This window comes from Chinchilla lanigera, unplaced genomic scaffold, assembly GCF_000276665.1.
Source record: "Chinchilla lanigera isolate Chin_1 unplaced genomic scaffold, ChiLan1.0 scaffold00021, whole genome shotgun sequence".
NCBI lineage: Eukaryota > Metazoa > Chordata > Mammalia > Rodentia > Chinchillidae > Chinchilla > Chinchilla lanigera.
In genome coordinates this window covers 1356196-1368291 of record NW_004955422.1, presented here as the reverse complement: position 1 = coordinate 1368291, position 12096 = coordinate 1356196, and the positions used below count along the sequence as shown (strand labels likewise).

The 12096-nt window shown below is 55.7% G+C and overlaps 1 protein-coding gene across 1 annotated transcript; it reads left to right on the top strand.

The window, feature by feature from the left end:
• Positions 1-503: 503 nt before the first annotated feature.
• Positions 504-11617, top strand: F2 (coagulation factor II (thrombin)). Its single transcript, XM_005384007.2, has 14 exons — positions 504-636; positions 775-938; positions 1652-1676; positions 1849-1899; positions 2412-2517; positions 2588-2724; positions 4975-5289; positions 5786-5905; positions 5974-6100; positions 6514-6681; positions 7211-7384; positions 7464-7645; positions 11219-11289; positions 11383-11617. Exons 1-14 carry the CDS (start codon positions 555-557, stop codon positions 11521-11523), a joined length of 1863 nt encoding a protein of 620 aa, XP_005384064.1. The 5' UTR covers positions 504-554; the 3' UTR covers positions 11524-11617.
• The last annotated feature ends 479 nt before the right edge of the window (positions 11618-12096 follow it).

Genomic DNA, 12096 nt, shown 5'->3' with positions numbered 1-12096 from the left:
TTTTTTTTTTTTTTTTGAGACAGAGTCTCATTATGCAGTTCAGGCTGATCTTGAATTTACTATGTAGTCCAGACTGGCCTCGAACTTGAAATCCTCCTGCCTCAGCCTCCTGAGTGCTGGGATTATAGGCTACCGTGATCAGCTAGACCTGTTGACTATTAAACACATATCGTATTTCTGGGGCTTCACATTCCTAATCTCCCTTAGCCCTCATAACAAGCCTTATTCCCATGACACGGATTGAGAGACTGAGGCCCACATACATGAAAGCAACCACTGGTGTTTTGAGGGTTGGATGGAGCCTGGGGAGTGCCGTGGCCACATGTGGCAGGAGCAGAGGGGTGGTGGCCTCTTCTCTGTGGCTTCCTCTGAAACTATCCATCCCTGGCCCCAGGAGTGCCTATCCTCCAGATGGCGGGGGCGAACCACGGCCCCTTGTCCCCATGGCCCTGACCCGCTGACCTGTCCCTGTCCGCTGATTTCTTCATGTTGGTTCAACATTAACTCAGCAGGGTCAGGACAGGCCCGGGAGCCCGGCGAGACACACTCGTGCGATGGCGCACGTCGCAGGCCTGCAGCTGCCTGGCTGCCTGGCCCTGGCCCTGGCCCTGCTCGGCCTCGCGCTCAGCCAGGATGGTAAGGGTGGCTCCCAGCCGGCAGGGCGGGTGGGTGGCTTCCCTGTCCCGCACCCGAGGAGGGGCTCCACACCCCGCATCCCTACGGTGGCCACCCGGCCCCAGTTCCGAGGTGACCGCGCCCCGGCCTCCTGCCCAGTGTTCCTGGCCCCACAGCGGGCACTGTCGCTGCTGCAGCGGGTGCGCCGGGCCAACAGCGGCTTCCTGGAGGAGCTGCGCAAGGGCAACCTGGAGCGTGAGTGTGTGGAGGAGCAGTGCAGCTACGAGGAGGCCTTTGAGGCCCTGGAGTCATCCAGTGCCACGGTGAGTGGCCCTGAAGTCCTTTAGTTGCCTGGGTTGGGCTGGAACTTGGGATCCTCCTGCCTCAGCCTCTGGGGAGTGGGGCTGGGATGACAGGTTTATGCCACCGCACCTGCTTTCTTTCTCTGTTCTGAGCCCCAGGCCCCTGGGCTAGCACGATGGGGCCCCTCAGCCTCTCTTGGACTCCCTACACCTGGCTAGTGTGGCCTGTGCGACACACTGTGCCAGACCTGCTGAGGCTCCGTGACAGCGGGCCCTGGGCTGCCTGCGCTGGACCCTCGTGAGCCTGGTGCCGGCAGAAGCCTCTCCACCTCTTCAGGGCCATCCTCGGGGTGGGATCCTGCTGAGGTCTGGAGCCCTGAGCATGGCCCCTCTGTGCCTCCCCAGTCCCACCCAGTGTGGGGGTCCTGCTTCTTCACACATCGTTCTTCGGGGAGCAAAAGTAGGCAGCTCGTCTATAACCCCAGAGCCATCACAGCGAGGGGTGAGGGAGACCCTGAAAGGAGACAAACACAGTCCTGAGCTGGTGGTGGCCTGTGCCTGTCATCCCAGCATTCGAGGGGAGACTGAGGCAGGAGGATCACTGGGAGTTCGAGGCCAGTCTGGGCTCCGTAGTGAGGCCAAGGCCAGCTGAACTACTCCGGGACACCCTGCCTCAAAAAATTATAAACCAAAAGCACCATCCTGCCAGGCTCATCCCAGCACTTCTTTTCCAGGACGCGTTCTGGGCCAAGTACACGGGTGAGCACTGGAACGGAAGGGGTCCCTACAAGGGAGCCAGCCTGGCAGGGTGGGGGCGGGGGAGCTTCAGGGAGTCCGCCCCCTGCCCCCCCCGTCCCTCTGTGCGTCCCTCAGCCTCTTTCTGATGTCACCCTGACCCTCCGCTCCCGCCCGCACCTGTGTGCTCTTCCAGCATGCACGTCCGTGCGGAAGCCCCGGGAGACCTTCATGGAATGTCTGGAAGGTGAGGATCGGAAGGACAAACAGACACATGGACCGGACAGGTGGAGGGACAGATGCAGGCAGGCTTGGAGGGGACCCAGGGAAGGAGTGGCCAGTGGTGGCCATGCTGGGTCCTGCGTCCTGCATGCCAGGCCCTGGGCCAAGCGGCAGGGATTTGAGGGCATCGGATGCAGACCCTGCTTTAAGCAGCTCAGCGATGCACAGGAGAACGGAATCCACAGTCCTGTGACCGCACGACAGCCCTGTCCCGGTGCCGAGAGGCGGGGGCTGCGGCCTTAGCGCAGTCCAGCCGCGTCCCGGGACGGGGGCTCCTGGCCTTGTGGGGTGCACTCAGGGAAGGCAGCACTGGGCCCTGGGGGCTACGTGACAGGGACGGGGACCCAGGGCCACCCTTTCCGTCTTCCCTGAAGAGCCCCGGAGCACAGCCCGGGAGGGTGTGGCCCAGGCTGGCGGGGCCCACACAGAGCTTCGCTGGGCAGAGGGGACAGAGCCTCAGGGTTGGGGTTTCCACAGGTCACTGCGCCAGGGACCTGGGCATGAACTACCGTGGGGACGTGAACGTCACCCGGTCGGGCATCGAGTGCCAGCTGTGGAGCAGCCGCTACCCACACAGGCCCGAGTGAGTCCCGGCGGCGTGGGCAGCATGGGGGGCCCGGGCGTGGCCCCTGCTGAGCGCTGTCCCCCTCCAGAGTGAACCACACCAGCCACCCCAACGCCGGCCTGCTCGAGAACTTCTGCCGCAACCCCGATGGCAGCAGCGCGGGCCCCTGGTGCTACACCACCGACCCCACCGTGCGCAGGGAGGAGTGCAGCGTGCCTGTGTGTGGTGAGCGGGCCGCAGGGCCGCGCCAAGGCTGGGGTCACCTCCTGAGCTGGGGAAGGAACAGGCCTGATGGCCAGGGAGGCTGGAATCCCAGTACTTGGGGAGGCTGAGGCAGAAGGAGTGCTGTGAGCTTGAGGTCTGCATGGGCTACAAAGTGAGTTCAGGGTCAGCCTGAGCTATTTATGGAGACGTCTCTAAACAAAACCGACAACAGAAATTCCCACGGTAGTTTAACCCACTACAGGGGCATTGTCCTTTGTTGTCTGTGGACCCCTTGCTCCACCCTAGGATGGGTCTTAAGCAAGTTAGGGACCCTCTTCCATGTGCAGTGGTAACCAGCCTGCTGCAGGCCTGCTGGAATGGACTTCCTGTCCACACAGCCGTATTTGCTGCTGCGTTCTGTAAAAACACACAGTCCTTTCTTCCCCTTCCCAGCACGGGATTGAATGAGTGTCCAATGCAAGGGCTCCAGTACTGCGAGCTACAGTGCTGTTTTTGTTTTTGAGCCACAGTCTTGCTAAACTGTCCAGACTGGCCTCTAATTTGCAATCCTCTTGCCTCAGTCTCCTGAATTCTGAGGTTGTAAGGCTGTCTGCACCCCACCACATACAACTCTGAATTCTTAAAGCAAAACAAAATGGATAAAAACAAAAAAACCCACACCCAATCTTCCAGAGCCAGGCATGGCAATGCTCGCCTTTCATCCCAGCACTCTGGGAGGCTGAGACAGAAGGATCACAAGTTGGAAATTTGTGCCCAGCCTGGGCAATGTAGCAATTTATATTATGTTTTTTAAATTTTATTTTAAAGAGTAAAAGAAGGATAACCTAATAATAGGGGGGCTTACCAAATTACAGACAAAGTGGCAGGAAATTATCAATGGTTATTGTTTCACATATTGTTATCTACAAGATAGTTTCTCAGGAAAACAAATAGACAAATAATAGTGAGTTACAGACAAAAGAGGTAGGAGATTATCAATAGTTGTTGTACTATACTTTGGTGTCTTCAAAGTGGCTTCTAAAGAAAATAAATAGAGCTATACATGAGTGACCTATTGAATAATCATTAACTATTCTCAATGGTTGTTGTAGGAAACACATATAACATACATCCATTTATGAAATAGGATAGGAACAATACAAACATTACAGAGTTATGGATAGATTAGTAGGAAAATATCAATGGCTGCTGTAATACATGGTGGTATCTTCAAAGTGGTTTCTCAGGAAGACAGAGATACGCAAGAAGGATCTAACAAGTAGTTACAGCCTAAGGGTTGTCAAAAATAGCATATTACCTCCTCACCAGTGACTCCTGTCACTGAGGTGTGACGGCTGGAAGGAAGGCCAGGATTGAAAAGAAGGACCGAGAGACTTGCACCTGTGTCTAGCAACAGGCTGTTTTCTTGTTCCTCCATAGACGTGATTACCCAGGGCTCCCCCATGGAGATGACAGTCTGGCCAGAGGGAGAAGGCAGAGTATGTCCCAGGCCCCCTCATTCCTGTTAGACTAACTGGTAGGATAGGTCCGAGCTCTGGGGCCTCTGCTTTAGAGGGCAGACCAATCTCCAGTGGTCACCTTTGCATTCAGGGCATGGCCCAGGGGGCTTCTTAGGGCAGTTCCTCTTGAGGTGGCCTGGCTTTTAACAGTGGTAGCAGATGAATGCAGTCGTTGAGTTCTTCTTGGGGCCCCGGGAATCAGACTTGGGGTCTGTTTCTCTTAGTGCTGCAGCAAAAGCAGCTGCTTTTTCTCAGTCTCTTTGTTTTCTCTCCTTGGCCTCCTCCTCCTCACGGCTATACAATACTGAGGAGGCAATTCTTACTAACATCTCAAGTGAGCCATCTGGGTCAAAAGCCATTTTTTGTAGCTTTTTCTCTCCAGCCTCCCATTGCAATGGGACCCCACAACAGTGTAGCAATTTAGAGCCTTGGAGCCTGTCACAAAATAAATCAGGGCTTGGGATGCAAAAACAAACAACGCCCAGGACAGCTTGAACAAATGAAAACTGCACTCCATGTAGCCACTAGGGATTCAGTGCAGGCAGCCCGGGAGCCCAGGCCTGGTGACCCCCTCAGGCTTCTCATGCACCCAGTGTCAGGTTGTGGATTTGGCTTGAAGTGAGTTTAGACTCAGGTAATGAAAGTTCAGAGAGGTTGCACTGCCACCTGAGCATGCACAGCAGAACGTAGCACACAGGGATGCTGCCTCCTCCAGGGGCTCCCCACCCACTGGGCCTTGGGCCTCCCCTAGGCGAGGCGCGCCTCACTGTGGAGATGATACCCCGTGCCAGGGGCACCGGGCTGGATGTGTCACCTTCACCAGAGGACTGTGTCCCTGAGCGAGGCCGGCACTACCGAGGGCGCCTGGCGGTAACGTCACAGGGGTCTCCTTGCCTGCCCTGGGCCGGTGAGCAGGCCAAGTCCCTGAGCCAGGACAAGGACTTCAGCCCGGAGGTGAAACTAGAGGAGAACTTCTGCCGGAACCCCAATAAGGACGAGGAAGGTGCCTGGTGCTTTGTGGCTGGTGAGAACCGAGACTTCCAGTACTGCGACCTCAACTACTGTGGTGAGTGGCAGGGCTGAGGGTTGGGGATGTAGGGGATAACGCTGTGGCTCTTGTCCAAAGCTCACTGTGTGGCAGTGCTTGCACTAGTTATAGCGCTACAGAAACAGTGGGGGTTGGCCCTGTGCCCATTTTAAAGATGAGTAAACTGAGGCCAGTGGGAGCATGTTTACCTAGTTATCCAGGTGTGCCTATAATTTTTTTGTACTGGGGCTTGAACCCAGGACCTTAACCCTGAGCTACATCCCCATTTTATTTTTTATTTTGAGAGAGGGTCCCTGTAAGTCTGTCATTTGCCTAGGCTGGGCTTGAACTCAGTGGTGATCATCCTGCCTTCATCTAAGTGCTGAGATTACAGGCATATACCACCTGCCAGGCCTTGTGTGCCCTCTTAACCTCAGCACCCAGTGTCTGCCAAGACCAGCAAGGGGTCTGGAGGGTCTGGGGTGCTGGCCAGCAGTGGCCAGCCTGGCCCCAGCCAGTGCCTGGGTCTCGACAGAGGAGGTGTTGGAGGAGGAGGCGGCGGACGGGCTGGCCGAGGAGGCCATCGGTGGCCGTACCACGACAGAAGACTTCCAGCCCTTCTTCGACGAGAAGACCTTCGGCTTGGGGGAGACCGGTGAGGCTCAGGGCGGCGGGGGTGCGGGCGGGTGGCAGGGGTGCTCCCTCACCCGGCTCGCTCCGCAGACTGCGGGCTGCGGCCACTATTTGAGAAGAAGGGGGTGAAGGACACGACGGAAGAGCAGCTGCTGGACTCCTACATCGACGGCCGCATCGTGGAGGGCTGGGACGCGGAGACCGGCATCGCGCCCTGGTGTGTGTGGGCCCCTGCAGGTCCCCCTGCCCTCACGGGCCCCGCCCAGGCTCAGCAGGTGATACTAGGGGGCAGCCATGGTCTTGGGTCCCCCGGCTCGGAGACTCATCCCAGACATGTGGCTTGTGCACAGCCTAGGAGGCGAGTCCAATTTCCCCTGCTCCAGAGCTGTGCTGGGCAGTGCACGCCCCACACGGGAGGAGGCTGGGGGTGCACGGGGCAGCCTGGTCAAGCTGGGATCCCAGGCCCTGGCCAGCTGGTCCTTAGACTGGTCCTGCTAAGTCACTCAGTTGCCCAGGCAGAGCTCAGGCCAATTACTGCCTCAGCCTCCTGAGTGCTGGGATTCCAGGTGGGCCCCGCCACACCTCGCTGTCCAGCTGGGGCTCACAGCCACTTGCCGCCGCCCTCTACAGGCAGGTGATGCTCTTCCGCAAGACGCCCCAGGAGCTGCTGTGTGGGGCCAGCCTCATCAGCGACCGCTGGGTGCTCACGGCTGCTCACTGCATTATGTATCCGCCCTGGGACAAGAACTTCACCCACAATGACCTCCTGGTGCGCATTGGCAAGCACGCCCGCAGCAGGTGCGATGGGTGGCGGTGATGGCTGCACCCTCCAGGTGCCTGCCTGCCCCACGGTGGGACACCCGGCTGTCCCCAGGGAAAATTCCACTTGGCCGTGTCCTGACCAAGGCTTGGGGCTGCGGACGGAGTCAATCCTGCTGTGTTCCCAGCCTCACTCCAGGCACCAGGCTACAGTCCGGGAGGGAGTTGCTTCTTTTAGTAATCCAGCACTCAGGAGGCTGAGGCAAGAGGATCACTGAGAGTTCGAGGCTAGCATGGGCCACATAGTGAGTTCGAGGGGAGCCTGAACTATGTTACCAAAAATAGCAACAACAACAACAACAAAAATAGTGACTTCACCCAGGACGGCAACCTCTGTCCCTGTCCTTGTGCCTGCCTGCCTGACCTGCCTGGGTCCAAAGCCTAGTGTGGCTCTGGGACGAGGAAGCATCTGTCCAGCAGCTCCACGGCAGGAGCCAGCCCCATCCCTTCCCTGGTGGCCCTGCGCCTGCCCCCTCCCGCCCACAGCTCTGGTCTGTGCGGGCCGCAGGTATGAGCGGAATATGGAGAAGATCTCCATGCTGGAGAAGATCTACATCCACCCCCGCTACAACTGGCGTGAGAACCTGGACCGCGACATCGCGCTGCTCAAGCTCAAGCGACCGCTGTCCTTCAGCAACTACATCCACCCCGTGTGTCTGCCTGACAAGCAGACGGTGCTCAGGTGGGCGCCCCTTGGGGCTTCTGTGTGCCAGCCTGGTGCCGGTGGCTGGTCGTCACTTACCTGGGTCCCTTCCCTGCAGCCTGCTCCAGGCGGGCCATAAGGGCCGGGTGACGGGCTGGGGCAACCTGCGCGAGGTGTGGAAGAGCAGCCCGAACGAGGTGCAGCCCAGCGTGCTGCAGGTGGTGAACCTGCCCATCGTGGACCGGCGCACCTGCAGGGCGTCCACGCGGATCCGCATCACTGACAACATGTTCTGTGCCGGCAAGTCTGCAGCCCGAGCCGGGGACAGGGACGGGGATGGGGCACAGCAGCCCGAGGAGGTCCAGATGCTCACGGGGCTCCTGGAGCAGCTCTTGCAAGCTGGACAGCTGTGGGAAAATTGCTGGAGCTCCCGGGAGCTCAGCGTCCTCCTCTGTACAGCGCAGCTAGAATAGTCTACATAGTGTCTGACTCGGCAGCTATGTGGGCCACTGAGTGACGCACTCCTGCAATCCCAGCTCTCCGGAGGCCGAGACAGGAGGATTGTGAGTTTGAGGCCAGGCTGTGCAAGCTTGTGAGAACCTAACTCAAAATAAAAACTTGAAAAGGGCTGGGCATGCAGCTTAGCACACCCTGATTTCAACCCCAGTACTCGCGGGTAGGAGAAAGCCAAACATTCACCCATTCAGCAAATATTTATTGAGTGCCTACTGTGTCCTAGGCAGTGGTCCAGGGTATACAAGGGGGACTTGGGCAGCTGCTGCCTGTGTCCCAGGAGCACTTCCTCCCTGGGAGAGGGTGGCACCAACAAACACATGGAGGCCACGGAGCCTGCTGCATGCTGCAGAGGAGCGAGCAGAGTCCTATGGGAAGGGAGGGACAAGGGCTTGTCTTTTTTGTGGTGCTAGGGATTTGAACCCAGGACCTTGCACATGCTACGTTAGTGCTCCACCACTGAGCTCCACCACCAGCCTGATCTTTTACAAGGTTTTAGGGCCAGGGATATAGTTCAGCAGTACAAGTGCCTGCCTGGCAAACGCAAGGTCCTGAGTTTGATTCCCAGTACCAAAAAAATAAAATAAAATAAAAGGTTTAAAAATTTTTACTGTAGGGGATGGGGATTTAGCTCAGTGGCACAGCGCCTGCCTGGCAAGCGCAAGGTTGTGAGTTTGATTCCCAGTACCAAAAAAATAAAATAAAATAAAAGGTTTAAAAATTTTTACTGTAGGGGATGGGGATTTAGCTCAGTGGCACAGCGCCTGCCTGGCAAGCGCAAGGTTGTGAGTTTGATTCCCAGTACCGGAAACAAAACAAAACAAAAAAACCACCATTTTTACTGTAAATTCAGACTCACAAAAAGTTGCATAAATAATAGTATTTATGTATACTATCCTCCTGATTTCCTTAACTAGGTGTGTGACATGCACACACCCAGCTTGAGTGTAGATTGTACGTACTTTTTTAACCCAATATTTCAGTATTTCAAAAAAAAAAAAAACCCAAATATCTTCTTTCTTTTTCTTTTTCTTTTTGAGATAGGCTCTTACTATGTAGCTCAGGCTGGAATTGAACTCACTATGTAGCCCAGGCTAGCCTCGAACTCATAGTGATCCTCCTGCCTCAGCCTTCTGAGTCCTGAGATGACAGGTGTGCACAGCAGTATTATGTAACGTGTTACACCTTATTCAAAATGGTCGATTATGCCACTAAAATCCTTTCTCACAGAAGAGAAACAATGTTGTTCTCATCTGAGGGGCAATCTAGGGTCATACATCCCATTGTACTTAGTGGTCAGGTTTTGTCTTCCTTTTTTTTTGTCTTTTTGAGACAGGGTCTCACTATGCAGTTCAGGCTGGCCTCGAACTCACGGCGATCCTCCTTCCTCAACCTCCTGAGTGCTGGAATTAGAGGCACCACACCCAGCTGAGTTCAGCACTTCTTAGTAGTCATTCCTGAGTATGCAGACAAAATAGTGCTCAGAAGTTACTTGGGTTAATTACTTTTTCCCTTGCTCGTGCTATTTATTTAAAATCATTGGCCTTCCTGGTTTCTGATTGGATTGTTTTGCTCCTTGTCTGTTTTAATTTCTGGAGTATGTGAAATGTGGTACAAGTCAGACCTGCTGGGACAAGTGCTACCCAGACAGTGACAGCCCCCTTCCTGCTATCCTGTCCCCATCCCCTCCCTCACCTGCCACTGCCATCCTTGCCCTGGAGGAGACCTGTCTCTTTAATTTGTGCATTATTATTATTTTTTAGACAAGGTCTCGCCATGTAGTGTAGGCTGGCCTCAAATCTACGGAGATCTTCCTGCCTCAGCCTCCTGAGTGCTGGGATTACAGGCATGTGCCACTAGCCCTAGCTTTGTGGCTTATTCTTCCTGTTTCTTTTTGCACAAATAAGCACACACTGTATATTTTATTTCCCGTTTTTTACACACAGGGAAACAGTACAGATACTGTTTTGGGCTTTGCTCCCTTCTCATTAGCACTGAGACATTTTGGTAGGTGTGCATGCTGTCCTCATGATGGAGATGTCCCACAACAGGTCTCTTTCTTTTTCCTTCTGGTGCTAGGGATCAATCCCAGGGCCTGGTGCCTGGAAGGGGGTGCTCTGCCCTGCACTACACCACTGGCTGTGGACGTACTTATACTGTTCACCCACCCCCTCCCGTGTTGCTACTTTGCAATTCCACACAGTGCTGTAAGGAAGCCCCTTGCGCAGTTTTGCACCACTGCAGGCATCTGAGGTGGGGTGTGCAGTCAGGAGGTAAACGCATAGTTTTGTTGGTTGCTTCCAAATTTCTTTCCATTAGGGTTGCACCATTTGCACATCTGTCTACAGGGAACGAGCATGCCTGCACCCCGCAGCCTTGGCCACAGCAGGGCTTGCTTCTTAATTCTCACCCATCTGAAATGGCATCACAAGTTTTAATTAACTTTTTTTCTAACTGAAATTGAGGGTAGCTATCTTTTCCTATGCTTACGGGCCAATTTTTATGTAACTTTTTTTTGTTGTTTTTTTGAGGCAGCATCTCGCTATGCAGTTCAGGCTGGCCTTGAGTTCACTTTGTAGCCCAGGCTGGTCTCGAACTCGCAACGATCCTCCTGCCTCAGCCTCTCAAGCGCTGGGATTACAGGTGTGCGCCACCATGCCTGGCTTACTGTAGTTGTTTATGTTCTACACTAGAGGATATGTAGGGAGTTTTGTATAAGGGAAATTGCCATTATCCTTTGCTATCTCTCAGTTTAATCTTCTTTTCTTTTTTGGCCTTTTTTTTTTTTTGGTACCAGGAATCGAACTCACGACCTTGCGCTTGCCAGGCAGGCTTTTACACCGCTGAGCTATATCCTTGGCCCCTTTTCTGTCCTTTTTAATACATGCTTGCAATAAATACTAAACACATTCATTGTAGGAACTGGTACGTTTACACACCCCCTTTTGATCCTTTCTACTTCCCTAAGTTGCTTTCTGAGTCATTCTCGGCTGGGAGCGCTGGCACACACTTGTGATGCCAGCACTCTGGGGGAGGCTAAGGTAGGGAGATGTGAGTTTGAGCCCACCCGGGGCAATTTAGCAACTTAGGGGGTCCCTGGCTTTAAAAATCCAAAGGGCGGGGGTGTAGCGCAGTGTGAAGTCCCGGGCTCAGGCCTGCCGCAGCCGTTCTTGTTGTAGGTGGCAGAGCAGAAGCGGGAGGCGGGGAAGCTTCCGAGTGTGGGACTTGCCTCAGTGGCCGGTTTGGGACACGCTGGCAGCACAGATGAGACTGGCTGAGGGCCGGCGCGGGCTGTCCTGGGGGCGTGCGGGCGCCGGCTCTTGGCGGGGCAGGTTCCTGAGCCTGCCCTTCTCGCTCAAGGTTTCAAGCCTGAGGAAGGAAAGCGCGGGGATGCTTGCGAAGGCGACAGCGGGGGACCCTTCGTCATGAAGGTAACTTCCCGGGCTGGAGGCGGCTGGCAGAGCCCGCGGTCCGCCCGGGTGCCGCCTTGCGCGCGGCTTTCCCAACCCGCCTTCCCTCCTCAGAGCCCCTTCAACCACCGCTGGTATCAAATGGGCATCGTGTCGTGGGGCGAGGGCTGCGACCGGGACGGGAAGTACGGCTTCTACACACACGTGTTCCGCCTGAAGAAGTGGATCCAGAAGGTCATCGAGCAGTCTGGGTAGCCTGCCAGCCCCTCCTGCAGTCGCAGACAGTCGCCAGTGCGCCGAGTATTTCTGTGGTTTCTGAAACGACAGCTCCAATAAAAGCGCGTCGGGAGCCTCGGGTGCCTTTCCGCGCGCGGTGCAGCTGGCTGAGGACGGGGCGGGGTGTGGGCTGCACGCGGGAGCGTCCAGGTGTGCGTGGGGCGGCCTGTGCTCACTGGAGGCAGATGGGTAAACTGAGGCTTGGAGAAGGAGCTCGTCCAAAGTCACAAAGCTAAAAACTCAGAGTAGGACGGAAACAGGAGCGGAGGCCTTCGCTCTGGCTGCTCGGCTGTGGGGCCCAGAGCAGGGGGGAAGGGCGCGTTGGGGTGACGGCCCGTCTTTCAGTCTACTTCAGGCTTTCCTGCGATGGCCCAAGCCAGCCCACGTCGGTCAGTCAGCTCAGTACTCGGTACCTTCATCTGCGTCCTGGGGGTGAGGGGCTAGGGGCACAGCCTCTCGCACGACCACTTGGGTTCAGATTCCGGCTCCAAGCTTAGCAGGGGTACATGGTCACGTCACCTCACATTTGTATTTTACTTTTATTTTAGCTAT